The 26,588-nt window shown below is 38.8% G+C and overlaps 3 protein-coding genes across 3 annotated transcripts; all 3 read left to right on the top strand.

Annotated features, from left to right (window-relative positions):
* The first annotated feature begins 438 nt into the window (after positions 1–438).
* Positions 439–5,065, top strand: LOC107697330 (glycine-rich cell wall structural protein-like). Its single transcript, XM_016498066.1, has 11 exons — positions 439–514; positions 671–676; positions 1,711–1,947; positions 2,221–2,337; positions 3,542–3,568; positions 3,671–3,871; positions 4,104–4,130; positions 4,260–4,427; positions 4,513–4,575; positions 4,691–4,717; positions 4,794–5,065. Exons 1-11 carry the CDS (start codon positions 439–441, stop codon positions 5,063–5,065), a joined length of 1,221 nt encoding a protein of 406 aa, XP_016353552.1.
* A 681-nt stretch (positions 5,066–5,746) lies between these two features.
* LOC107697329 (elastin-like) lies at positions 5,747–11,653 on the top strand. Its single transcript, XM_016498065.1, has 21 exons — positions 5,747–5,768; positions 5,946–6,062; positions 6,128–6,292; positions 6,409–6,480; positions 6,584–6,631; positions 6,734–6,784; positions 6,880–6,912; positions 7,001–7,075; positions 7,244–7,285; positions 7,383–7,589; positions 7,691–7,717; positions 7,988–8,167; positions 8,264–8,293; positions 8,851–9,099; positions 9,190–9,219; positions 9,351–9,572; positions 10,642–10,671; positions 10,763–11,011; positions 11,100–11,132; positions 11,235–11,456; positions 11,568–11,653. The coding sequence occupies exons 1-21, from the start codon at positions 5,747–5,749 to the stop codon at positions 11,651–11,653; spliced, it is 2,190 nt and encodes a 729-aa protein (XP_016353551.1).
* Positions 11,654–16,635: 4,982 nt separating this feature from the next.
* On the top strand, positions 16,636–19,663 carry LOC107697328 (acanthoscurrin-2-like). Its single transcript, XM_016498064.1, has 7 exons — positions 16,636–16,759; positions 16,996–17,172; positions 17,256–17,312; positions 18,054–18,119; positions 18,300–18,341; positions 19,394–19,450; positions 19,599–19,663. Exons 1-7 carry the CDS (start codon positions 16,636–16,638, stop codon positions 19,661–19,663), a joined length of 588 nt encoding a protein of 195 aa, XP_016353550.1.
* Positions 19,664–26,588: the final 6,925 nt, after the last annotated feature.

Raw genomic sequence — 26,588 nt, 5'->3', positions numbered from 1 at the left:
TCTGGAGTGATTTCTTACTGCTTTTTATTGGATAAAAAAGAAACACTCTCAATGAGAATATCTGGCAGACGTTTCTCTTGGTGAGGTAGATGTTAAGAGAGAGAGAGATTTTCTCTCTCTCCCTATCCTCAAATATCTGTCTTTATTTTTTGGCCAATGCTTTGACTCATGTTGGCAGAGGTGACCCAAATAAATGCACTAACACCAGTCATTTAGGGGGGCTAGGGGTGGGGTTAGAAAAAAAAAACAATGTATAAGACCCAAGTGTGCTAGTTTCCCTTATTGCGTAGTGTTCCTCCATCCTTACTTTCTTTTTTCTCTCTTTCATACTGACCCCCCACCCCTTATCCTTCTTGTTCAAGACATGAGTGTGCAATGATTTGCTTTTGGGGGATAAAACCCACAGTTTGGGAGTGGAGAGGGATATTACAGAGCAGCATGGCCTGGAGTAAGGTACCTCTACTCTTGCATGGATTTCTCCTGCTGGTTCAGTGTAAACCCTCCCTTCAAGGAGGTAAGGTCTCTCCAAACTCATTTGGCTTTTCTTTCTTATTGCATTACAGGTGTATTGCAGTTTTGGCAATAGCATCACACTCTTTTAAAATTAGTAGCACACTGACAGTGTATGCACTTAGGTTGTATTTTGTTGTCTATATTCTGAATGTTCTAGGTACAGGTAAAGGATGGATGAATAAAAAAAGTAAGCAAGTTGAATTAAAAGTGCTGTACTGAGGAAATGCTGTGGTGCATTGTTGCAGGATGGTTTATTGTGTAATGAAATTTGAATCAGGTCTTGTTCCTGCATGATCTTTAAATCTTAATACTTATAGCATTTTATATTACTTTGATTACTTTATATTAGTTTTGGATAAAACTAAATATTAGCGAAGTATGTAACATATCAGTGAAACATGATGCATTTGCATTTGGTTAAAGTTTGTAATGTAATTTTAAGTTTAATTTGATATAATCACAAATAGTACTCTATAAATCCAGGTGGATTTTTATTTTTTAAAAATGTAAATTTTTTTAAGGATTTGAAGTCACTGTTTATGTTTATGGATATGGTTTCCACTTGTCATTTTTTTATTCAGGTAAAAGGAAAGGTCTGAGAAATTCTAATCCAGATCATTACATCATATACTAACAACCTACAAGCTTTTCCCAGTGGGTTTGTAGAACAGACTAGTTCTAAGCTCTTGTAATAGGTCACGTATAGGATGTTGTTCTTCATATGAATCACATCCATTCTCTGTTCCCCTAGCCTCCACCTTAAACAGCAAGGCAAGGGGACACAGAAACTCATGTGGTAATGCATTCGGTGCTGTTTGAGGCTTCACATAAAAGACTAGATGCAAGATTAGTTAGAACCCCCCTGGGTATGTGGCATCATCACTGAGTAAAGCACAAGAATGGTCCTCATAAACTGGTAATGTGTTGCAGGAGTTAGATCATAATATGCATCGTCTGACATTTTAAATGAAAAAAAATATGGGTTTGCAGTGCAAACAGTGATGTTCTCAGCTTTTCAGCAGATGTGATAATATGTAATAACGTTTTAGAGAATATTCTCTTTATTCTCCTCATATCAATTTCAGATTTCTCAAATACTTACAAAAACACACAACTAAAGGTTTCCTTATTTCTTTATCCTGCACACTTTCCTGCACAGGACATAAGAAATTTACTACTGTTCACTTTCTCTATCAGGAATCTACATACCAGCTGGTGCAGGGGGAGGAACTGGAGGTGGATTAGGGGGTGGTCTTGGTACTGGAGCTGGATTTGGTGCTGGAACCGGTCCAGGAGGTGGATTTGGTGCTGGAATCAGAAGTGTTGGGCCAGGAGTTGGTCATGGAGGAGCTGGAACAGGATTAGGTCCAGGTGCTGGTCCTGGTCCTGGTGGTCTTGGAATCGGGCCAGGAACTGGCATAAGACCTGGAACTGGTGAGAGTTTACATTTATTCTTAAACATTTCACGTGCAATTAGTGTCCATAGCTTCAATATCAGTGCTATAACAATCTTTAATAAATGAGCAACTAATAAAGAATATTGCATTGTAATATAATAATTTGTAATATTTAATATTTTTCATGACCAGGAGTTGGTGTAATACCTGGTTTCATACCAGGAAAGACAGGAGGTAAGTGGCTAAATGTCTCTTAATTAGTAATTTTAAGTTTGATTAAATTAATATTTACTTGTCCAACTTGGAACAGGTTATGGAGGTGGTGGTCCTGGGGGGCAAGGTACTGGACTGGGTGCTGGAGGCCTTGGAGGAGTTGGGCCTGGTGCTGGAGGTCTTGGGGGAGTTGGACCTGGTGGTGGAGGGCTTGGTACAGGAGGACTTGGTACTGGTGGATTAGGCGCGGGAGGCCTGGGAACAGGTTGATGAATATTCCTTTACATATTATGGTACTGTAACGCCCCCTTCCTGCCACTGGGAATTTTAAGGGTGACGCCCAGGTTCTTCTATATAATAGGTTTAATTTGTTTAAATTCGTGCCTATCTATTTCACACCTTTATCACAAAATATCAGGAAAAATTAAATACAACATACCACAAAGACAAAAAGTTAACGCACATTTTAATTTACTTAATTAAAATGAATCTGTTGTCAATAAAAAAATTAAAATATTATTTCGTGTTACAGTGGTAGTCTTTTCAATAAAGTTTCTATCAAACCACAAGCGTGTAATCCCCTTCTATCAAATGAGCTCTATATGTAAAATCAACAGTCAGCAATATGAAAGAAACAAAATCAAGAACTGTCACAAATCAATGAAATTTTACTTCCTAACTTGACGATGCCCTGCCGAACTTAGAATCCTCTCACTCTGGGTCAGCGGTAGACAGCAATCCAGTCACCACGGTTCACGTCCGTTATCGTTCTCCTTATCACTTTCCTTGCCGATGATCGCGACCATAAACAGTTAACGCGAGATGCATTGGCTCGCCACCAATAGTTCTCCAGTAATGTCTGTGATGCACTTTAAATTAATCGGGAACCTTCGTAGTCACGCTTAGCCAGCAGTAGGCCTAACTCAAAAGTAGCAGTTACTCAAAAGTCCACTCTAATGTCCTTGAGATGGACTACCATGCACATATTTCTAACGAAAAACACATATACAGGGAGATATCTAGCCGACATCTCCCTTCTCTCACTCGTACTATCTTCTATTGCTCCTTCTCTATCCGTTCTCCCATCTCGTGCCACCCCTCCTTCATATCCTGATACCTGATAGGTTATTATTCACAAAGTACCCAATCACATTATAAAGAAAATAAAAATGACAGACCCAGCAGTTTAGGTTATCTCCAAGCACATTTTTCTACAGTACATTTTAACCTAACTTTATACAGTTTTACAACTTTATCTAAATCAGAAACCCATAATAGATTCCCACATGGGCTACAGTACAATAATGTACCATAAAATGTATTTAACATAATTAATATTTTGTAATAACATATCTAACTATTTAGGGGCATGCTATTGAGGCACAAAAATTATTTCATGAATTTTATCTTTTTCACAGGGTCATTCATCAAGCCACATAAAACAGGTGTGATGTAACGCATGCTAAAAGTTGGGATTGATTTTAATAATAAAGATTGGCAGAGACATTGCCTTTACATCAGATGAGAAATTAATTGTGTCAACACAGGAGGATATGGAGGTCTACCAGGAATTGGACCAGGTGGTACAGGTGTGGGTCCTGGATCACTTGCACCTGGAGTAGTTGGTCCTTCTGGCATTGGTCCAGGAGGCATTGGACCGGGCGGAATAGGACTTGGTGGCATTGGACCAGGAAGTGTCGGACCTGGAGGGATTGGTGCTGGTGCTGGAACTGGAGGCCTTGGAGCAGGTAATATTTCTCAGAATGTAATTTTACTAATAAGCAATCAAACTTATCTGAACTGTTCCCTATAAGGTTCTGCTCGTCTTTGTTGGGGATTGTAGAATAACTCAGTGTAGCTGAGCCAAATAAATACTGGAAACTTCACTTTTGTTGGTAGGGTGGTAGATATTTAAATGGTTAATAGATTGAGATTGATCTCAATCACTTTTTTATGTCACCTTTTTTATTTTATCTGTAGGTGCTGGTGGCAAACCTCCTAAACCAGGTGAGTGGGAGAAAACTGCATTCAATAAAGTGTTCACATACATCTGCAATTTCAACTACATACATTAAGTTAAGCAAATAATGTATTGGTTTGATTAAGGTTTGCATGAGTCTTGCTTCACACAAACAGGTTATGGGGGTATTCCAGGCACTCTTGGAACCGGAGGTCTTGGTGGTAGTGGTGGTCTTGGTGGCCTTGGACTCAGGCCAGGGGGTTCTGGCCTTGGAGGTTTAGTACCTGGTGGCTTTGGTGTTGGTCCTGGAGCTAGTGGCATTGGCACATGGGTACCTAGACAAGGTAGAGAAACTCAATCGTTTCAAAGTTAAGCAATCTTTTATGGTGATGTTTCTTACAACAGAGAATTCTATAATTTTTTTGTCAGGTGTGGGCACTGGTGTGGGAGGGTTTGGCCCTGGTGGAGTTGGTCCAGTAGGTGCTGGAAGAGGTTAGAAAGTTAATAAAACTAAATGTTAGTAATTATATATGGATATTTAAAAGCTTAATTCTAAATATATTAGGTTTTGTTTAGTACCATTATTTTTTCCCTTTCCTGCTTCTAGGTGTGGGAGGAAAACCACCAAAAACAAGTAGGCAATCTATAAGACCCACTTTCATCTTCACTGAGAAATTTAAGGTAGCTTCACACACACACATTATTTTCAGGTTATGGAGGTCTTGGTGGTTATGGCTCAGGAGGTGTCAGCACTGGAGGTATAGGACCTGGTGGCATTGTTCCTGGTGGAGTTGGACCAGGTAGCGTCAGGCCAGGTGGCATTGTCCCTGGTGGCACTGGACCTGGTGGCATTGTCCCTGGTGGAATTGGACCAGGTGGCATCGGACCAGGTGGCATTCTCCCAGGTAGCACTGGACAAGGTGGCATTGTCCCTGGTGGTGCTGGACCAGGTGTCTTGAGTCTTGGTAAGACATCTTTTTAATCAACAGTAGACACAACAACAGTTTTTTTATTAATACCTTTGTGATTCTGTTCATAGCACTATTTAATAAAAATAAACAAAACAATTTTGCTTTGTCACAGGAGCAGGCAGAAAACCTGGGAAACCAGGTATGATGTGAATTAAAAAGTATTCTGCAACAAAAAAAGTGTGCACTCATACTTAAAATCCATGTTGTTTTTGCTGTGAACATCACTATTTCTTATTAATTCTTATAGCTATATCAGTCAGAAAGCAGTGTATTGTCAGTCGTTTCAAAATGCATTTAGCTCAGATGGTCTAAATTTAGGTTATGGTGTGCCTGGGAGTTTTGGTGGTGGACCGTTTGGAACAGGAAGTCTTGGAGCAGGTGCTATTCCACTTACACCTGGAGGTGCTGGAACAGGCTACCCATCAGGTGGTAAGAATATACTTCCTTTCCTCATATGTTGTAGACATGAAATAATAACATAAACAATAAAAAAGGAATAAATTTAAAGATGACCAGGGGAAAGTGATCATATTTTGAGGGGGTTAAATTAAAAAGGAATATTATCTGCTGCTTAAAAATGTAATTTGTTTTTAGGTAGCTGTAGTGGACATGGTGGGCCTGGAGGTCTTTATCCTGGAGCTGGAACAACTGGTCAGAAACCACCAAAACCAGGTAAAACTAGATCTATGGACATGAGCACTGGCTTAAATAAAGGTGTGATATTTGATTACTTTGTAACTTGTGGAATGAAACAAATCTTTATAAAATTGTCACTATTTTATATCACAGAAAAAAAAAATCACTTTTTAAAAAAATGTAAAATAAAAAAAATATAAATAAAATGTATTTAAACTGCACTAAAACATGTTGTATTTGATCCTTGTGTAATAGGAATTGGACCTGGAGGTGCAGGAATTGGTCCAGGTGGCACAGGACTTGGACCTGGTGGTGTGGGAGTTCTGCCTGGAGGTGTAGGAATTGGACCAGGTGGCACAGGAATTGGACCAGGTGGAGCTGGAGTTGGGCCTGGAGGTGTGGACCTGGTGGTGTGGGAGTTCTGCCTGGAGGTGTAGGAATTGGACCAGGTGGCACAGGAATTGGACCAGGTGGTGCAGGAATCAGTCCAGGTGGCACAGGAATTGGACCAGGTGGAGCTGGAGTTGGGCCTGGAGGTGTAGGAATTGGAACTGGTGGCACTGGAACTGGAATTGGAGGAGCAGGAGTTGCGCCTGGTGGAGGTAGGTTTTGAGGGCCATGACTCTTAAACTACTGCTCTTTGCAGTTGCTTGCAAATTTTCACCTTTGCAACTTTTCAATTCATTATGGCTCCCAGCACCTTTTCTCCCCCAAACAGGTTTACCAGGAACTGGAACTGGGACAGGCACTGGGGGCAAAGTCGGAAAGACTGGGAAGGCACCAGTGCCAGGTAACTCCGTCTACTGATGGAGCTCCCCTTTTGTTGAAATAGTTTTATCAAATCTTTGACAAGAAAGCATTGTTTTATATTTCTCTTTCTGCAAACAAACAAGGTGTTGGGATTCCTGGGCTATACCAAGGGGGTATAGTTCCTGGACAAGGTGAGTGACTGAAATAGTAGAAATATGACAGTTACAAGATTTTCCATTGTTTCTAGAATATTCATACACATATGACATCTACATTTTTGTTTTTATATGTAGGTTTTGGCGGTAGAGGCATTCTGCCAGGTGTAGCAACGGGATCTCAAACTGGTAAGCTTTATGTGGTTTATAGTTTTATAATTGATAGCTTTATCCAGCAATTAAAATGTTTTCTGAGGCTCTGTCTTCTATTTTGTTGTTTATAGGGCTGCTTGGTCAAGGTGCACTTGGAGCTAATGGTAAAATAAATTACTGAGAGAACAGTTCTTTCAATAAAAGGTATCAAAACTGCTTCTAACAGAGCTCACTTGTCTTTTTCTTTTGCAGGAGGCCGCGGAGGATTTGGTCAACAAATACCAGGCGTGTTCCGTGGATATCCTCTTATATCACCAAAGTCTGGAGGTAGTATCCATGTTTTTATCCATTGTTGTTATATACATTTGAGATCAACTAACATAAATTATACTCGTCAGCCAATTAAATTAGCTTCTCATTATTTAAAATCAATTTATTTGCTTTATGAGTTTAGAGTTTTAGAGTATTTATGGAAATTTACTTACTTCATTTAAGGTACAAGTGCAGCAAAATCTCAGGCTAAAGCTGCCAAGTACGGTAAGTCATGCAGGAAAATAATGTAAGACTTTCTTAGGAACAATAATTTCAATATATGTCTAAACGACATGCTTGATATTGCTGACTCTCCTTGCAGGGGCTGGTGGTGTTCCTGGTATCGGTAGTGGTGGGCTTGGTGTAGGAGGTATACCAGGTGCAGGTGGTGTTCCAAGCATAAATGGCATTCCTGGTGCAGGAGGTGCGCCAGGAATAGGAGCTGTTCCAGGTGTTGGAGTAATTCCTGGAGCTGGCGGTGCAACTCCTGGTGTCCTTTATCCAGGAACTGGTGGTACCTATCCTGGGGGTAAATTTATGATTTATTACAAACTGAGAAATATTTAAGGATTATCTAAAACACTGAAATTTACTCAAGTCTTATAATATCCATGGATTGTCTCTCATTAGGAACTGGGGCAAAAGCTCGAAAGAATGGTAAGAAAACTTACAGATTCATGTCATATACAATCACCTGGCTGACAACTGTCTCTTTCATGGAAAAATTATAGGTGTAAAGAAATGACGGTAGGTATCAGGGGGAATCCAAATCTTAAATATTAAGCCTTGTAAAATCAGTTAAAGTAGAAAAAGACAAATTAAACATGAAAAAGGCTTATTTTTCTGGATTGAAGTTTATCATGCAGCATATATAAAAACGGAGGTTCGTCTTCATTTCTATGCAATTTTGGGTTTTTTATTTTCTAGCTTCAGGGATAGAAACTGGTGGACTTCCTGGTTCTGGTTTTGGAGTGGGTGGTCTTGGAGCGGGAGGACTTCCTGGTTCTGGTTTGGGAGTGGGTGGTCTTGGAGCTGGAGGACTTCCTGGTTATGGTTTGGGAGTGGGTGGCCTTGGCACTGGTGGAATCCCTGGACTTGGTCCTGAAGGTATGTAGAAAAAAAGAATTTTAGTTTGAAAATTACCCCGTTTTGAAAGTTATTATCATTAACAGCATGATTATCTACTTTTCTGCCTTATTTTAGGATATGCTGCAGCCAAAGCAAGAAAATATGGTACGACTACATTTTGCATTTTACAATGAAATAGATTTTGGTAACAGCAAATCAACAGTAATGTCATTATAATAGTCTTCATTGTGTCCATAAATACACATTGTTGCACAGGGGTAGCCAACCCTGCTAATGGAGAGTTCCAGTACCGTAGCTCTAACCCTAATCAAACACACCTAAACCAAGATGCTGAGGATTACTTGACAATTGCAGGAAGGTGTGTTTGAACAGGGTTTTTTTTTAATATTTTGAGTTTCGTCAAAATTCCATATTGAATATTTGGCTCTGTTATTTGGCTCTTTTTAAGTTCAAAAGAAATATAATTTTAACATGCCTCTTTATGATTTAGTGTATGTTGTATACCCAACATCTGGGTTCCTCAATTAGTGTCCCACAAGCCAAATGCAATCCTAATCATTTTTACATAAAATCACAGTGTGATTTATCACTGTGCTCAGATTTTATGATTTTATTTCATATATAATTTGTGAAATTCTAGTCACAGTCACAGAACCTTAAGAAATGTAAGACATTGATATTCACTGATAAATCCTTTGTAGCCCATCTTGGACGTCCTGGTGGGACTTTAGGTACTGCAGGAGCAGCTGGTGTGTCTGGTGTTGGACTTGGTGGACTACCTGGTGGAGGTTTTGGGAGTGGTGGACAACCTGGAGGCGGACTTGGAGTTGGAGGGCTACCTGGAGGTGGACTTGGTGGATTACCTGGTGGAGGAACTGGTGGACTTCCTGGCGGTGGAGTTGGTGGTCTTCCTAGCGGTGGTGCTGGAGGACTCCCCAGCTCTGGCATTGGTACCAAATCAAACCATCATATTGTATAACAAAGTTTACAATAATGAAGTGAGGTCATATTTAATAATTAAATACTCTGATGCTTTGCAGGATATGCAGAGGCAAAAGCTCGTAAATATGGTAAAACAACCTTTAATTGAATCCTTCAACAAACTGCACTGTTAAATTAATTATGATGGTTTTATTGATTGCATTTATCATCCAAACTTTATTGTAGCTTACAACCTTAAATATTATATTTATTTTTCTAGGTCTGCTTGGTGGAGGTGCTGCTTTAGGCCAAGGCACTGGATTAGTTGCAGGTATTCCAGGTGTATTGCCAGGCACTGGTGTCGGAACAGTTGGGGCAGGGGGTATACCAGGAATTGGGGCTGGACAAGGAGGTGTCCCTGGTGTGGGTTATGGTCCAGGAGGTGTACCCGGTGGTTGCCTTGGACCTGGTAGTGTTCCGGGAAGTGCATTTGAACCTGGAGGTAAATCAGTGTTTCTAATGACTTCAAACACTGGGCTGATCAAATTTGTTCAGAACCGATGAAATTTGCAACATTGACACTGTTATTGAACTGAACTGAATCGACACTGAACCGACTCAAACTGAATAACGACACCACTGTCTTCAGTAGAGCTGCTTATAGCTGAATTTAACTTGTTTCATAATGAATGAACTTTACAGTTACCATCACTGAACTGACTGGCGCTGAATAATAACACTATTGTCTTACTACAGCTTTACAGAAGAATTTGGATTTGCCTCATTTTTGAAGTTTGCATCATTGATTCTGTTACTTTTCTGTTTAAAACTGTAAAGCTGCTTTGAAACAATCTATTATATAAAGTGCTATAAAAAATAAAGGCAACTTGACTTAACATTATACCCTATTTTTACAAACTTTTCTTTAGAGTGTAGTTTTCTCTAACCCACCAACCATAGTAATGCAATGTCATAAGAAAATGATAGCTTCAAACTTTTTTGGAGTTTAATTAAACCCTGGCCAATCTGGAAACCTAAGTAGCATATCTAGCCAAGTATATCCCCAGATGACCTTTCTTTGGTTGACTAAATTTAGCCATCACATTCTTTAGCACATTCTAATGTCTCATCAGTGTTATCCAAATGGATAACTGTATCATTCAAGCACACAGCAAAGTAGGTTTAGCGTGGTTAGAGCAAAATGTTGTTTATCTACTGGATGTTGATTTTAAGCATAAGTAGTATTTCGATAATCTGCTCTTCTTTCTCTGTAGCTCACCAATGTGTTAATGCATGACCACATTGGCCTGGCCAAGGTTTTTTGAGGTGACATCTTGAAGTTGTTGGGACTAGAGTTTTTTTTTTTTTATCAGCAGGTGAACAGAGGTAAAGATTTGGATTAGTGCAGGTCCCCATAAAAGCACAAGCTGGGCTATAAATATGTTGCTGTGCTCATATTTGAATGCTTTGTAGAAATAAGAAGTTTAAAGTTTCATATAAAGAACTGTACAGAACTGTAGCTTAAACACTGCTAAATCATATTTCTCCAATATTGACTTCTTACGTTCTAGGATACGCTGGGGTCAAAGCTCGCAAATATGGTAGGGGAAGTTAAATAATCTCCAAAGTTTAGTATCCATTTAGAAAAATACAAATTATAAATTACATTTTATCTATACATTTTGCAAAAAGGGGTTACTGGTGGAGCTGGTGGAACAGGATTGCCTGGAGGATTAGGAGGGTCACTTGGTAGTGGAACAGTGTCAGGTGTTGGAACTGCTAGAGGAACACCAAGTGGAGGAATTGGACCTGGGGGGGCACCTATTGGCGGTTATGGACCAGGAGGGGCACCAATCGGTGGTTACGGACCTGGAGGGGCACCTGCGGGTGGTTATGGACCAGGAGGAGTACCTGCTGGAGGATATGGACCTGGCTCTGGAGGTATGCTGACAGACATTATATTACATATATGCAGTTCAGGCGTTCTGTGTGTTTCCAGATCTACATTTATACTTTGCGTCCAATGCAGCATATCCAGGTGGACCAAAGGCCCTAAAATATGGTAGGATATTTTAAACCAATTTTTTCATATTGTTCCCCCCCCCACCACACACACACACAATTAGGCAACAGCACTTGTTAAATTATTTCAATCCATATGTAGGTCCTGGTGGTAGTGGAGGTGCTCCAGGACTTGGTCTGCAGGGTCAGGTAGGAACCGGTCCAGCAGGAGGATTTGGCACGGGGGCAGGACCAGTTGGTGGTTATGGTCCAGGGACTGTAGGAGGTCCCTGGTCTGGATTTGCTGGACCAGGACTTCCTGGTAGTGCTGCTGGAGCAGGAAGCAGAGGAGGGTTTGGGCCTGGTTATGGAACAGGTGCTGGAGGTAATTGAAACCAGTCAGAATAGGTCATTTACACAGGAATTAGAAAAGCTATATTATTAAAACTGTACCTGATCAACGTATCTTTCAAAATTACATGTAATGTTCCGATAGGATATCGACCTGGATCAAAAGCAGCTAAATATGGCAAGTTGAAATACACTACATACACTTACATGTATATTGCAAGTGCCACTTGATCATTGATTAATACACTGTACATTCTAATTGTCAAAATTGTTACCAAATATTTTATGAATACAATTATAAATATATAATTTAATATTCATCAATGTATTTTTTCAGTTATATATTCATATTTAATGCACATTACAAATATTTTAAGAATTAAACGGTGTTTAAAATCAACTTATTATAAATTTAAGGGTAAATACAGTCAAACCAAAAATTATTCAGACACCAGATATAATTTTTGATATTTGTTTTACTAGTGGGTGCAGGAAACTATAGTTCATTTATGTAAGTGAGGATAGCAAAATAAAGTAAACTGTGACATCTTATACCCAAAAAAATCTTCATACAGTGGACTACCAATAAAACTGACAAAGATTTGGGACCAAAAATTATTCAGACACTTTGACCTGACCATGTTTTGCTTAATTGTTATCTGACATTATCAAGATGAATTTGTTAACAGTTTAACTCTGAGTTCTTGTCATATTTTATTACCATTTTCTAAACTATAGCGAATAAACCGTGATAATGTGTTAAATGTTGAAGGTGTCTGAATAAATTTTGGTTTGACTGAATTAAATTTTTGCCTTGGAATAATACAACATTAACAGAGAATAAAACCCATACATACCTTGACAGGTTTACCCGGATCTGGAGGTGTCTTGGGAGCAGGAGGTGTACCAGGATTGGTAGGAGGTCCTGGCGGTATGTGAAGCTGACATGAAGCTGATTTTTTTTTTTTCTGTTAAAGGGACACTCCATCAAAAAATATTACAATTCTGTCTCACCCTCATGTCATTCCAAAACTACATGACTTTCATTCTTCTGTGGAACATACAATAAGATAATTTGAGAAATGTCTCAGTGCTGTTGATTTTTTTTTTTGTCCATACAATGCAATCCAAATAAATAAATAAATACTTTTTAGTTTACTTTTTACTTTTTTAGTTTTGCCTGGAGGGCTTGGGACTGGTGCTGGATATGGAGGTAAAGTTTTAAAAACTTTCAATAGATGCAATACTAATCACTAAACTTGAAATATGTGGTCTAAGCATTGGTGGGTGAACCTACTGATTTGTTCATGTCATTCTAAAGGGTATGGAGGAGCACAAAAAACACCTAAATATGGTAAACCACTTATGGTATTTGATTTTTATAATTAAAATGTCACATGTTTACAGTCTAAGAATTGACCCGATGCATCTCCATCTAATAGGACAACCAGCTGGTGGGGTCGGAAGTGTGTTGGGTGGGTCGATACCAGCAACCGGTGGAACTGGGGCCACAGGAACTGGAATTGGAACTGGTGATTATAACTGCTAAAAGAGGACTAAATAACACTTAATAGATACAGATAGGAATTTGTTTACATGCTCAGCATTACATCACAGGTGGTTTAGGTGGGGCTGGAGGTACACCAGTTTCAGGAACCAAACCAGACAAATATGGTGAGTTGGTGATCTATGGTTATATCATCTAACAATCCATGTCTCCAGTGAAATATTGCTATTCCAGTTTTCAATTTAAATCTGGGGTACCAGGCATCATAGGAGGAACAGCAATTCCAGGTAGTACAGCTGCTACCGGCACAGATCGTGGAGTAGGACCTAAACCTGGAGTTGATGGAGGTAATGCAATTAATTTGGAATGTACTTTAAGATACACATATAATTTATAGTGTCAATAGTGTCATAATTATCAGTCTTACCTGTTCCATGTTAGTGACTGGCAATCCTGATGGTGCAACTCGTGGTGCTGGAGGTGGTCACGGTTATTACCTTTTTTTCTTTTTACTGTATTTTTTTTTTTTACTTTCTTTCTTTCCTTCCTTCTTTTATTTTTATTTATGTATTTTTTTTTACATCCCATCCGATCCCATACATCTAGGATAAAACAATTGTCCTTTAGACATTGTAAGAAAAAATGAACAGGCGTTTCCACCTTTTAGCCACCAGTTTTATTTTGTGATTATTTCAGAATCTGGCGGACCAATAGAGGGATCAGGTGGGTCTATCGGAGGTGGTATTTTAAGATGGATTTCCAACTTTTTAAAAGGATAGAAACTGAGCAGTATGTAATTTTTTTCAGGTGTTACTGGTGGGTCCATTGATGCTGATGGACTTGATGGGGTTGCTGGGACAGGAATACCCATTTTAGCTGGAGAAAAACCAGGTAGACCTTTCCTGTTCAGTAAGCTTGTTGACATCATGTTAATCTATTGCGTTTTTTCATCTACTTTTGGTAATTTTTCTATTTGTCTGTAGCTCACATTTAATTTGCATAGAATAAAAAGTATACATTGCATCTTATGTGACACTCAAAAACCCAGACAAGCCAATAGACATAAAAAGTTCACCAGATTATGTCTGTTCAGACACAATGCCTGACCAACTGCACTTCACCGAGTGGCTGGTTGATCACAGTGCTTAAATATCCTATTTTGGGTTATTAGCGCCTAGTTTCAAGTTTGAAGCATGGCTTAACTTGCACCATGAAATCATGCTTTTATTGTCTTAAACACTGAACAGATAAGGGAAAAGAGGAGGTACTTGATTGACTTGAAGGTGCTAGGTGCTGCCTGTCATACTTTGTTTTCCACCCTCCACTTTTATGATACTTATATATTTTGTCAGAATATTCTTTAAAAATGTAGCTTTTTGGTCCACAGAAGAAAGAGAGTCATGTAGATTTTGGAGTAAATTGTGTCAGAACTTTATTATTATTATTATTATTATTGGCAAACTAATTCCTTAAACGAGCTCTTCATATTTATAGTGTGGAATTAATAGTATTGCCATCAGTATACTGTAGGCTAACAGCTGTTTATTCATGAAAACCACATATGAAATGCATATCAAAAAAACATTGTATGTTCAGAATGATTTGTAATTGCTTATTAAGTGTTGAAAATGAATTTTTAAGAGAGAGGCCTACATGTGAATACAAAATTTTTTGGTTCATGTTTTAGGTGTTTCTGGAACTGTACCAGGTTTGTATTTTAGCTTTTAGTTGTGCAATACTGTAAATGAACAGCCATTTATTACGTCTGAAAATTCCTATTTACCTTATTGACATTCTCCATTTTTAGGTGGAAGGGGATTGCCACGACCAGAGAGTAAGATCTGTCATCGTAACCAGAAAATGGATTACTGACCTCACATGAGAAGGGATCACTGAGCTCAAGATTATGTTCCCTGTTTCTTATTTTAGTAGTTGCTAGTGGTAGTTGAGTTCTTCAGCAGCCTATTTACACAAAATTATCCACCTACATCATGTTCAAAACTTGCTAATGTTACGGCTCCATCTAGTGGTGGAGGAGTCTCTCGCATGTGGTTGTCGTAGCTTATAAAACTTATTCTTTTGAAATGTATTGAGCTTTGGAATACTTTTAATGTAAATATATTTTGCATTGAAAATTCACAACATTATCTGTATGACACAGAGACTTTTAGTTTATAACTTTTTTCCAGAAGACTTAAGGTTAGTCAGATATAAAGCAATGCCTAAGAACGAGCATTTTTTTATTGGTTTCCTTGAAAAGTTCCTATTTTAGGCGTTTAGAATGGTGGTTTTTGACTGATTTCCAGTTTATATGAAATAAGTGATGTTGTAGTTAACATCACTTGAAGAGGCTTTTATGCTTTATTCATTCATAAATGCATGTTCCAGTGTGACTGAATAACTTGAAATAATGTTGTTCTTTCTTATGAGTTGGCGATAGTGGAACACTACCAGGAGCCAAACCACTAAAACCCCCAGGTACTTCATGCCATTCACTTTACTCTTATAGTCTCTATATATTTCGGCAAGCAGGTGCTTTTTCATTTGTAAAAAGATTTATTTTATTTATCTTACTGTAGGCATTGGAGGTGGAGCCATTGCTGGACGTGGAGATACTCCGGGCACTATTGAAGGAGGATCTGGAAGTGTAGGTGGTGGTCCAGGTGGGGTTGGTGGTGGGCCAGGTGGAGTTGGTGGAGTTCTGGGAGGAGTTGGTGGAGGTCCAAGAGGAGTTGGTGGTGGGCCAGGTGGAGTTGGTGGAGTTCCGGGAGGAGTTGGTGGAGTTCCAGGGGGGGTTGGTGGAGGTCCAGGAGGAGTTGGTGGTGGGCCAGGTGGAGTTGGTGGAGTTCCGAGAGGAGTTGGTGGAGTTCCAGGGGGGGTTGGTGGAGGTCCAGGAGGAGTTGGTGGTGGGCCAGGTGGAGTTGGTGGAGTTCCGAGAGGAGTTGGTGGAGTTCCAGGGGGAGTTGGTGGAGGTCCAGGGGGAATTGGTGGAGGTCCAGGAGGAGTTGGTGGAGTTACAGGTGCAGTTGGAGGAGGTCCAGGAGGAAGTGGGGCAGGAGTTAAACCCTCTAAAGGTGATTTGCTGTGAAAATCTTGATCTGTAAAATGTCTATTAGCTGTGTTTTTCTCTGTTTGTAAAACAAGGACTGTATTACAATCAATGCGTTTCTTCTAGTTTATAGCAGTACAGGTGGAACTGGAACTCTTGGAGTTGGAGTTGGAGGTGTAGGTGGAACGGGTCCAGCTGGAGCGGGAGGAGTTGGACTTTTGCCTGGAGGTGGTAGTTTACTACCAGGAGGTGGAGCTGAATAAAGTGCACTTAAAATTTACAAAAGAATGTAATTAGCTTGTGCCTATGTATAAGGATTTGTAAATCTGTTGTAGGTTATGGAGGAGCAGGAGGTTTAGGAGCTGGTGGGATCCAAACAGGGACTGGTAAAAAATGTTCAGATAAAAAAAAAACACATTCCTTATATTTTTAAGTACCAGTACTGACAATTATTGTTTTGCTGAGAACTGTGTGTATAATTTTTTTGCAGGCTTCAGGTTTCCCAGTGGGGCTGCAGTGGGCAGCAAACAAGGAAAAGGTACCAGAAAACAATTTGCTATTCCACAATTCTTATGATGAAAAAGGAATTTGGTTGTATTTTAAACACTGAACTGGAAAGACTGTTAAATAACTAATTTATCACTTTGATGAAAGTTTATGGGGCAGCAGGCACACTTGGTGGGCTTGGAGGCCCAGGCGGATATGGACCAGGACCCTTTGGCTATGGAGGTGGTCCAGGTGGTTATGGTGGTGGCCCAGGCAGTGCTGGTGGACTTGGAGGGTCTGGAATTGGTGGTAAGTTTCTGAATTTTTTTTTTTTTTTTTTCAGAAAATTTGACTACAGACACTTTTTTTTTTTACATTTTAATATTTATTTATTTATTAAGGGCTTGGCTATGGTCCTGGCACAGTAAAACCACCTAAAAGTACGTAAAACCCATCAAATCAACACTTTACTACTACAATAACCATTCCTTTGTAGGTTAGACAAAATTTATAATCACAATTTTTTATGAGGCTTTGGAGGAGCTGGAACATTGGGTGGGGCTGGAAGAGGAGGCATTGGTGGAGGTCCTGGAGGACTTGGTGGTGGTCTAGGAGTAGGACCAGGAGGTGCTGGAGGCATTGGTGGTGGTCTAGGAGTTGGACCAGGAGGTATTGGAGGTCCTGGAGGAGTTGGAGGACTGGGTGGAGGTATCATGTACTTTAATATACATTAAACATAAGTTTGACAGTAGTGCAAAAAAAAAAAACATTGATGAATTTTTTTTTTTTAGGTGCCAGATATCCAGGTGGTGGCCTGGGAGCTGGAGCTGGGAAACCTGGGAAATCAGGTTCTTGTTTTATAAAATATTAATTTAATTGTGGCTTATTAATACAATGTCATTACATTAGCTTAGGGGTCTGAATATAATGATAAACCTACTAATTGGGCTCGGAAGATGGTAGAGGGAGAGCCCTTGTGAAAAAGAAGTGTTAACTGTATTTAATGTGGACTTGCAGTGCTCTTCACATCTTAAGTATATTTTTAAACATTGACTTGCAGAAATAACAAATGTTCACCTTCATCATTACAAATGTGTAATTAGAAATATATTTAAATATGTGACATGCAAGTTTCAATAGAAATTACATTCAAGTATATTGTAGTTTACCATGAATACTTGTCAGCACAATAAAATGAAATTACATATAAAGATGTAATCAAGTCTTACATAAACCAGTCAAAAAAGCACTTTAAAGTTGCATTTAATATAAATGTAAAATATAATAAATTTTTATTTAATTATAAATATTATGTGATTAAGTGTCCAAAAACATTACATTAAGTTCGCACTTTAGTATATTATTTTAAAGTGTGTTATTTTTCGTAATAAGTAGTTTTTAAAAGTAAAAAGCAAAGAGTTTTTCACAGGGGAGTATAAGTAGTAAATTTGCACAGAATCATTCACATCAGTTAATACCTCTGGCAGATACCTGGTGATCAGATATGGCTGTGGCAACATGAAATTGAAACACTACTGACATCTTTGCTATTATATGATTATAATGTTGACATATTCTTTGTATTGTAGGGTATGGAGGTTTGGGTGCAGCTGGAGGCATGGGAGGTGTTGGAAGCCCACTAGGAACCGGTGGAGGTAAAGTTACATTGTATTCAGCATTGTCACTTAAGATTAATATGTTAATAAGGCAAATTCACTAAACTTAGTGCATGTTTTTTGTCAAATTCTTATTCTTGTCTCACCAAATGAATGAGCATACAGAATGTAAAATTTTGATGGATTATATTTACTTGCCTTTGTTTCAATGTCCTAAAGGCTTTGGCACAGGTGCACTGGGTGGTCAAGGCTATCAGCCAGGTGAGCTATTATATCCTTCCTCAGTTCTCCCTGTGCCTGTTGGAGAAATGGGCTTATCCACACCTTCCATTTTTCTCTCAGTTGAATTTATGAAATGCTTTGAAAGAGCAGATATCAGGATACATAACTGCATTGGATCTCTTCCTTTTTGCCCATCCATTTAAAATCTATGCAACCAAAACCAAAACTTTCACACATTAAAAAGTACATATAGACATTGTATAAGTAATTCATATGAATAGAGCAACTGAAACAACGTTTTGTGTGTGTGTGTGTGTGTGTGTTTGAAGAGACACAATCACTTTATTTGATCAAGAGATTTTATTTTAGGCTTTTATTCACATATAAACATTGATCAACGCACAATTAGAGCACATCAAACAAGGTCTGAGGCTTAGGTCAAACCTCATTAATTCTTGTGGAAGCTTGATCGTGCTTGCATGACACACAAGAACAAACCTCATCGGTTCTAGTACATCAAGTTAGCACGTTTGAGCATTCACTGGCCATATCTGATGTGCTTTTTGTGTTTCATTTGTATTTTCAAAGATGAACGACATGAGAAACTATGAAGAATTTTTATTTTGGGGTGAACTATCTCTCTTAAATACTCTAGGTATTTAAATGAGAATAAAGACAGGGACAAATTTAAGAAATGTTCCATTACAGTTCTGAATGAATTACATGAATTTGTATGATTGTTCTGTACACAACAAGGTTGCATACATATGGACATATTGCAATGTATGTGTGTGGAAAGAAAGCTAATGATACTATGCAATGGAGTCATTTATAAAATGCTGATTTGTGATCGCTTACAATCAGTTTACTTTAATACTTTGGATTTCTCACAAAAAAATTAAACCAAATCATGACAAAAGTCATAGCCGACAAATACATCCAAATTATCCTTAAAAAACATTCTGAATCAAACACTAGAGCAAAATTTAGGTGGTGTGTGATGGTTTACTGTACCGATGTGTTACAGTGATCAATGTAATTGGTTCAGTGTGATTAATGAAGAGTTGTGCTTATATTATATTGTATTGTAGGTTATGGTGGCACTGGTGCAGGGGGACCTGGAAGTGCTCCACTTACACCTCAGCAATGTATGTGATGCTTCTTCACACTCATTGTTAGCTAATATTTCAAATGCAGCAAATGATAAAATTAGATTTTTGTCTAAACATGTACATTATCCACAACCAATCACAAGTATTTATTGCATGTACATGTGTGTTGTATGATTCTTTATAGCAAAAGCAGCCAAATATGCAGCTCTTCAAGGCTTTCTAGGTGCAGGAGGCTACAGAGGTACTTAAAGGAGACATATTATGCCCCTTTTTACAATATGTAATATAAGTCTCTGGTGTCCCCAGAATGTGTCTGTGAAGTTTCAGCTCAAAATACTCCACAGATCATTTATTATAACATTTTGAAAATGCCTATTTTGAGTGGAAGCAGAGTGGGGCCTGTCTCTTTAAATGCAAATGAGCTGCTGCTCCCCGCCCCCTTTTCCAGAATAGAGCTGCACCTTTACAGCTCATACCTGCTAAAAACATCTGTTTTGGTTCTGATTATCATGTTTATCGCGCTGAAATCATGCGTTTTAAACCATATGAGTTTAAACTTCTGATATATGGTTTTCTGAGCGCACACATCCGAAGCACATGGACAGAAAGCGACTGTCACAGCATGTGAGTACTAAACTAAGTCCTAATTTACACACAAGTTTACGTTTAAAACACACGAGTTACAAAAAAACAGTGGGTTATGTCTGTGAAGGTAAACTGCTGGGAAATAAATCGCATATTTATTTTAGATCTGTGTGGCAGCAGCAATATACTGTAAATAATATGTCTGTGAAGGTAAACAGCTGGGAAATAAATCGCATATTTATTTTAGATCTGTGTGGCAGCAGCAATATACTGTAAATAAGTCAATAAATCCACTGCTCTCTTGTCTTCTCTGAGGCTGGGACTCTTAATAGTGTTCTGTGCTCGTCTGTGCAGCCAAAGACAGAACAGTCTCGTTTTTTCAGAGGCTTGCAGAAAAAGGCTTCCCAAAACAAAGTTACTGGGTTAATCTTTTTCACGTTTCCTTGGTTGGTAGATGCACCAGGGACCTGATTATAGCACTTAAAAGCTGGAAAAGTCAGATTTTCATATGTCACCTTTAAGTAGATATAAATGCACTTCTCTCAATTTTTCTTTGGACCACACTAGGGGTTGAACGACTTCAGATTTTTTAGTCGACATTTATGTGATGAAAGTGGAGTCGACATCAACTAGTCGCTGATGATGTCATTAATGAACAAATAAGCCTGAAGCTTGAGCTGAGACTTCAATACCTTGTGAACAGATATGACACAGTGATGCCCACATGGCTTTTGCTCCTATAACAGCTAATTTTTATCTTTTTTTTTTTTTTTGTCTTTGGGTCATTATATTTCTCACAGATTTCTGCTTGTTCTAAATCAGATACAGCTAAAGTAGCGCAGCAAAGATTGCATTTAAGTGAAAAGTGACGTGACGTGGCCAAGTATGGTGACCCATACTCAGAATTAGTGCTCTGCATTTACCCATCCAAAGTGCACACACACAGCAGTGAACACACACACACCGTGAACACACACGCGGAGCAGTGGGCAGCCAAGCGTCGTTAATATCGCTTATCAGTTTGAGCCCGATTAAGAAGCAGAGGATATTGTTGAAGAGGATCGTGCAGAACCTGTGCAAGCACGGCTTTTAATGGTAGGCCTATGTTTTTTGTTTGTTGTTGTCTCATACTTCTTTAGAACATTGATTTTGAAACTTGTGAACCTATTAGAATCGTTAGAAGACAGAATTGCGATTCATATATGAATAGATTTTTACGTGCACCTCTAGTTTTCTCTTCCTCGTCTCTAAAGCAGCGCAGCATGGCCTCGCCCCCTTTGTGGCCTTTTCCCGAGGGCGGGGTTTATCTGGGTTTGTGATGTCACGAACCCGGGAAGTAACTCGTTGTAGTCCCTACCAGCCGTTTTTGTAGGCATTAAACTGCCAGAATTTTAAAAGACGATATCTCCGTTTGCATTGAACTTTCAGCTTGGTAACTTTGCAGATATTGTTTATGCTCAAACAGCAACATTACACACTAACTAACACTAAAAAAGTGAAATCGCAATCAACCACCCTTTAAAGCGTCATGGCAGAGCATTAAAGTCGACTAGTCTGTGCAGCCCCTAGTCCATACTGCAAAAACCTGTTGAAACAATGAATTTTAGTTGCACAAGTTTATGTTTTATGTCCAAAGAAATCAAACCACAGAAAACAACGAATCAACTTTAAAATCAAAATGAAATTGACACCACTTACATTCATAATACACATTCCTGGTCTTATAAATGGCTCTTCAGTGCATGTTATTCCAAGTAAATGTAAAATGGGTTGCACGCAAGTTTTATATTGAAAGTATGAGCCTAAAATGAAAGTGTGAGCCAAAATACCATAGAAGTTTATTATGTATATATTGTGGTTATTATAGTGAACTAAATCTAAAACCATAACACCATTTTGTTACTTGAAATAAAATAAACTTTAATTGAAATAAAATACAGTAAAATATAAAAAAAAACCTTAAACTTATTTTTTCCTTACTTATTAAACTTCTTTTTCTAATTGCCAAGGAAACATTCCTGATTTTTATTTAGTTTAACTTGATGTACTAAAATAACTAAAACTGAAATAAAAATGAACAAAAATATAGACAATTAAAAAAGGCAAAAACAACTAAATTACTAAAACTTTAACTGAAATTAAAATGGAAACAGAAAGTATAAAAATAAAAACAAATTCAAAATATTAATAAAAAGTATAATAGTTTCTCAGTGATTCTAAAACTGGTTGTAGTTCGAATAAAAAGAGTGTAAACATGAAAGACTGTTATCAGTAGTGGTGGTACTGACAGTGTCTTTTCCTGTAGGGGGCGCAGGATGCCAAGGCAAATACTGTGGAAGGAGGAGGAAGTGAGAAACCAGCCGATAAATGTGACCTCATAAACAAGTGGTGCTACTGCCTGATCTCAAATGCACTTTTTTTACAGTTTAAAAGTGCCTCATGTAATATGTGAGCGATTTGGACTAGATCGTATGATTAGGCTAGATGTGATGTGAACCTCACTTAAGGCACTCTTTGCACTGCCTATACTCCCTTTACTATACTTATGTCACTGTACATTTTCTACAAGTGTCACATGATTGCTTGGTTTTTTAAAAACATTTTATTTTCAGCCATTTTACCATTTAATGTTCCATCTTAAAATTCTGCAGTTCCAGCTGTGCATCTCTTATGGTTTTGTTGCAGTAGCTCACTTAGCTGTGTATGTAGACGCATGCAATCTAGGAATGTGTCGCTGCTATTTCAGGATGAACTGTGACCATGGGGGAAGCAGCGTCATTAGGCTTCATGTCCTGGCCACCTATCGTAAAGGGAGCCTATTTTCTTTTTAGCTATATGCATACGAGTTCATGAATCCATATTTTGTCTTTTCCAGCATCTTCAGTCATTCAAAGTGTAGTCAGACAAAGGAACGGGATCTAGGCTTACCAATTTTAGTCTTTTAAGAACAAAATGCTTGTCGTAACTGCAGTAGACAGCATCTAAGTACTGAGGATTATAAGCTGTCTTCAAAGATACCTCAGGAACTTGAAGCAGTTTCTTTTCTTCTATCCTGACCCTAGTAAAACCTTGTTTTTGTTTGTTTGTTTTAATGTAACTCTTATTAAATGAAAATGTTGGGTTTTTAAGGGTATCTATGCATTTAACCTAACTCGTTTTGGGGTTGGTAGGCATTGTGTGTTGTGTATGTTGTATCTGTGTTTGTATAAGTGCAACTATTCAAATGTGACAAAGTATCATAAAAGCAATTCACCTTAATCTTCTCACATTGTTTACCTTTGTTCTTCAAGTTTATGCACTTGTTACTTTGTGAAACTCCCAACACATTTGTGTAGGGCCTTTTATTTGGGCCTTTTATCCATCATACATTTCTAAAAAATAAATTGTAAAAACCAAAATATGTTTTGTTTTTTCAATTTTGATCTACTCTTAAAATGCAGGACACACATAAAACACAACATTTTGGAACACATAAAAAGGCATATGGGATTTTGGTTTTAAAATTATAAAAATAACATTTTATAAAATGTATATATTTTCCTTTAATCTTACGTTACGGTCCTTCTACTTCCGGGTATGAGGCCGCAGCGATGTGCGTTGGGGGAGAGTGTAGGGAGGAGGGAATGGCTCAGCCGGGTGACTCCCCGAGGACTTCCCGATCCTCCTATGTGTCGTGCACCCCGGTAGAGCATCTGGATGGGTTTGAGAGCTTGTCTCTGGGCGAGTTACATTTTTAATTCGGGGCTCGTAAAGACGAGGTATCAATCGCAGCATCGGAGGGTGGGCTAGAGCCATCTGACGCAGTTTCAGTCTGGGGCAGACGCTGAAATGGCAGCCATGCTTGCCCGGGTGGCCAAGAGTATCGGGCTGGAGTGTTCTCCCCCACCCTGTACCGAGAGCTCACGGCTCGATGATTGGTTTCTGAGTGCTGAGCATGACTCTAAGCCAAGACCAGCCCTAGTGCCTTTCTTCCTGGTGGTGCACGAAATTGTGCAAGGCCCTTTTCTCGGCCAGGACACGATATACCGGTTACTCCGCTCTCATCGCCCTCGATGGGGGTCCAGCAAGGGGTTATACGGAGATCCCTCAGGTGGAGAGAGCGATTGTGGTGCATCTATGCCCGCAAAACGCCGCCACTTGGTGGGGCTGTCCGAGACTCTCGTCCAGGGCCTGTAAGTTTTCTTCGTCTCTCGTGGCGAAAGCTTACACGGCTTCTGGACAAGCTGCATCTAGGTCTTGCAGGTAATGCACTCGGCAATTGACTATGCCCTCCGGGCTATGAAAGCCAGATTGGCCCCCTCATTCAAGTCCTCGGTTTACTCGCGCTCATAGCATTAGCACAGCATCAGTTGTCCAAAAGAGTTCGGTTCAGACGGTGCTGCTGTCATGTACTGTTCGGTAGATTCACCCTGAATCACACATGCAATTAATATCTCTAAGCCATGTCGACAATGCCCACGCATTTTGCAAAGTGTGTTGCACTGATTTTAATATCGGATATTAATAATACCCCCACTTTTAATAAACCGTAAAATTCGTCCCCCGTACTTTTTCGGGCAAGTGTGTTCACGTAGAGTTTTCATTGGCCAGTGTGAATAAATCTAGATTTAAATTCAAAGAGAAAAGATCTATGCATGACCTGGCGTTTTATTCGTATCCAGAACGAGGCGATGTGATCAATACGGAGTGCTAAACACTTTCACACAGTGTCTGATTAATTTATACTTGACGCTGGAGGGTGCTCTCGTGCAGAAAGTCCAAAACGGACTCATAGAAGTAATGACATTATGACATAGAACTTATGACATGCCCAGAAATCCCTAATATGGACAAAGACAGGCCCATTTTCGACCCCCTGCCAAATTATTACCACCTGTTGAAATTGCTACCCGACTGCCTAATCCTAACCCCACCCCTAATCCTAACCTTCTGTGCCAATACTAGGGGGTAATAATCTGGCGGGGGTCAGAATTCGGCACAACACCGGCACAAACTCAACTGCCGCTCAAGGCAAAACAATGTCGTGCTGCCCCCACTTCAGTCACAAATTAAACATGATCTTTAAGATGCATGTGAAAGACTGGAGATTTTGTTTATTGATACAATTCCACTAAAATAAAAGCATAGGGTGAATTGCCCTAAAGTGGGAAAATTCAGACTTCTGTGAAATATTGTGATGTAGCCAAAACATTAAATCCATACCCAATACCATTTTTAAAAACCCAGGATGTGTCCTAATCAAATCAAAAGAGAAAATGCTGATAACACATTCATAAAAGAAATTATAGACATATTAGTGCTCTTAGTGCAAATCATCTGAGAAAATCTGCAGCTTCCTAATGTGGGACAGTTGTGTTCCTAATGTGGGACACTGAAAAGTCTATGATAAAAGGCCAAAATCACCTTGATTCATGTGGAATAGTAAAATGCTTTTGATTATGGATGGTTGAAACATGGATAATTTAACATCATCAGACAAATAATACAATATGATGCATTGATGAATTTATTATGAAGACATTAAGCAACTATTATCATAGGCCTATGTTGTTATGTAGATAGAAAAGAGTTAAATGCACAGTCAGAATTTCTTGACTGTTCTCTAGTTCATTTTACTTAACAACAAACGCATACAACAACAACAGGCATAGCCTAGGCCTTTTTGAAGGCAAAATATAAAATATTGCAGCACTTAAACCTACCCCTCACACAAAACGTTCTGCTATTTTAAAAACATTTTCAAAACACTTCATTCTGTATCATTTATAAGCTTGTTTGCTCATGGGGACCAAAAAATGTCCCCACAAGGTCAAAATGTACTGGTATTTTCCTAATGTTTTCTACTTTACTAAACAACAAACATACAATCACAACTGTTTTTTTTTTTTAATCTCCATCTCCATCTTAATAAAAACAACCTGCAGAGGTTACCCCCCATTACATCTAAACAAGCAGTCTTTGCATGTCAAGACACGATTATTATCATCTATAACCCCATCTGCAGTAACAGCATTCTAACAGTGCATAGCAACACTAAAACCCTGTAAATAACCATTTTTGTCCTACAAACCATGCCCCACCACACATTTTTGACTGACTGAAGTACTGTCCCACATTAGGCTAATCATACTGTCCCACTTTTCGAAAACCACATTTCCTAAAGTGGGACACTAGGAAATTTGTTAAACATATAAAATATATAGTTTATACATACAAAGTTATACTACATTTTGATGGACAAACATTTCATAAGCACATTAGACCAAAAAGTAGCAGGACTATTTTGTTTAAAATTAATTTATACTCCTTAATATCAAGTTTGTCAAAACTCTATGTCACTGACCTTTGGGGGGTCTTCACACAATGTGCTTCCTGTCTGATGATTGCTCTGCCCTCAAATATGACTGGACATTTGAGAGGTCATGTGATTTTGATGACATGATACCACAGCTTTGGCTAACCCATAGTTTCACTGGCATTCATGTATTTATTTGGGAGCTACAAACACTAGACCTTAGGTGTCCCACTTTAGGGCAATTCACCCTACATACGAGTTTCCTTAATTTTTCATACTGCAATTTAAAAAAAA

The sequence above is a fragment of the Sinocyclocheilus anshuiensis genome, unplaced genomic scaffold (genome assembly GCF_001515605.1).
Source record: "Sinocyclocheilus anshuiensis isolate Anshui unplaced genomic scaffold, SAMN03320099.WGS_v1.1 scaffold1095, whole genome shotgun sequence".
In the NCBI taxonomy this organism is placed as follows: domain Eukaryota; kingdom Metazoa; phylum Chordata; class Actinopteri; order Cypriniformes; family Cyprinidae; genus Sinocyclocheilus; species Sinocyclocheilus anshuiensis.
Note: the sequence above shows the minus strand (reverse complement) of the source record. Positions and strands in the feature narration are given on the sequence as shown.

Coding starts and splice junctions, on each gene's coding strand:
- LOC107697330 (XM_016498066.1), top strand. CDS start 439: ATGGCCTGGAGTAAGGTACCTCTACTCTTGCATGGATTTCTCCTGCTG. Junction 3,569..3,670: donor CATCAAGCCACATAAAACAG/GTGTGATGTAAC, acceptor GTGTCAACACAG/GAGGATATGGAGGTCTACCA. Junction 4,718..4,793: donor AGGAAAACCACCAAAAACAA/GTAGGCAATCTA, acceptor CATTATTTTCAG/GTTATGGAGGTCTTGGTGGT.
- LOC107697328 (XM_016498064.1), top strand. CDS start 16,636: ATGGGGCAGCAGGCACACTTGGTGGGCTTGGAGGCCCAGGCGGATATG. Junction 17,313..18,053: donor TGGGAAACCTGGGAAATCAG/GTTCTTGTTTTA, acceptor TTTGTATTGTAG/GGTATGGAGGTTTGGGTGCA. Junction 18,342..19,393: donor TGGTCAAGGCTATCAGCCAG/GTGAGCTATTAT, acceptor ATTGTATTGTAG/GTTATGGTGGCACTGGTGCA.
- LOC107697329 (XM_016498065.1), top strand. CDS start 5,747: ATGAGCACTGGCTTAAATAAAG. Junction 6,785..6,879: donor AGCAACGGGATCTCAAACTG/GTAAGCTTTATG, acceptor TGTTGTTTATAG/GGCTGCTTGGTCAAGGTGCA. Junction 7,590..7,690: donor TGGTGGTACCTATCCTGGGG/GTAAATTTATGA, acceptor GTCTCTCATTAG/GAACTGGGGCAAAAGCTCGA.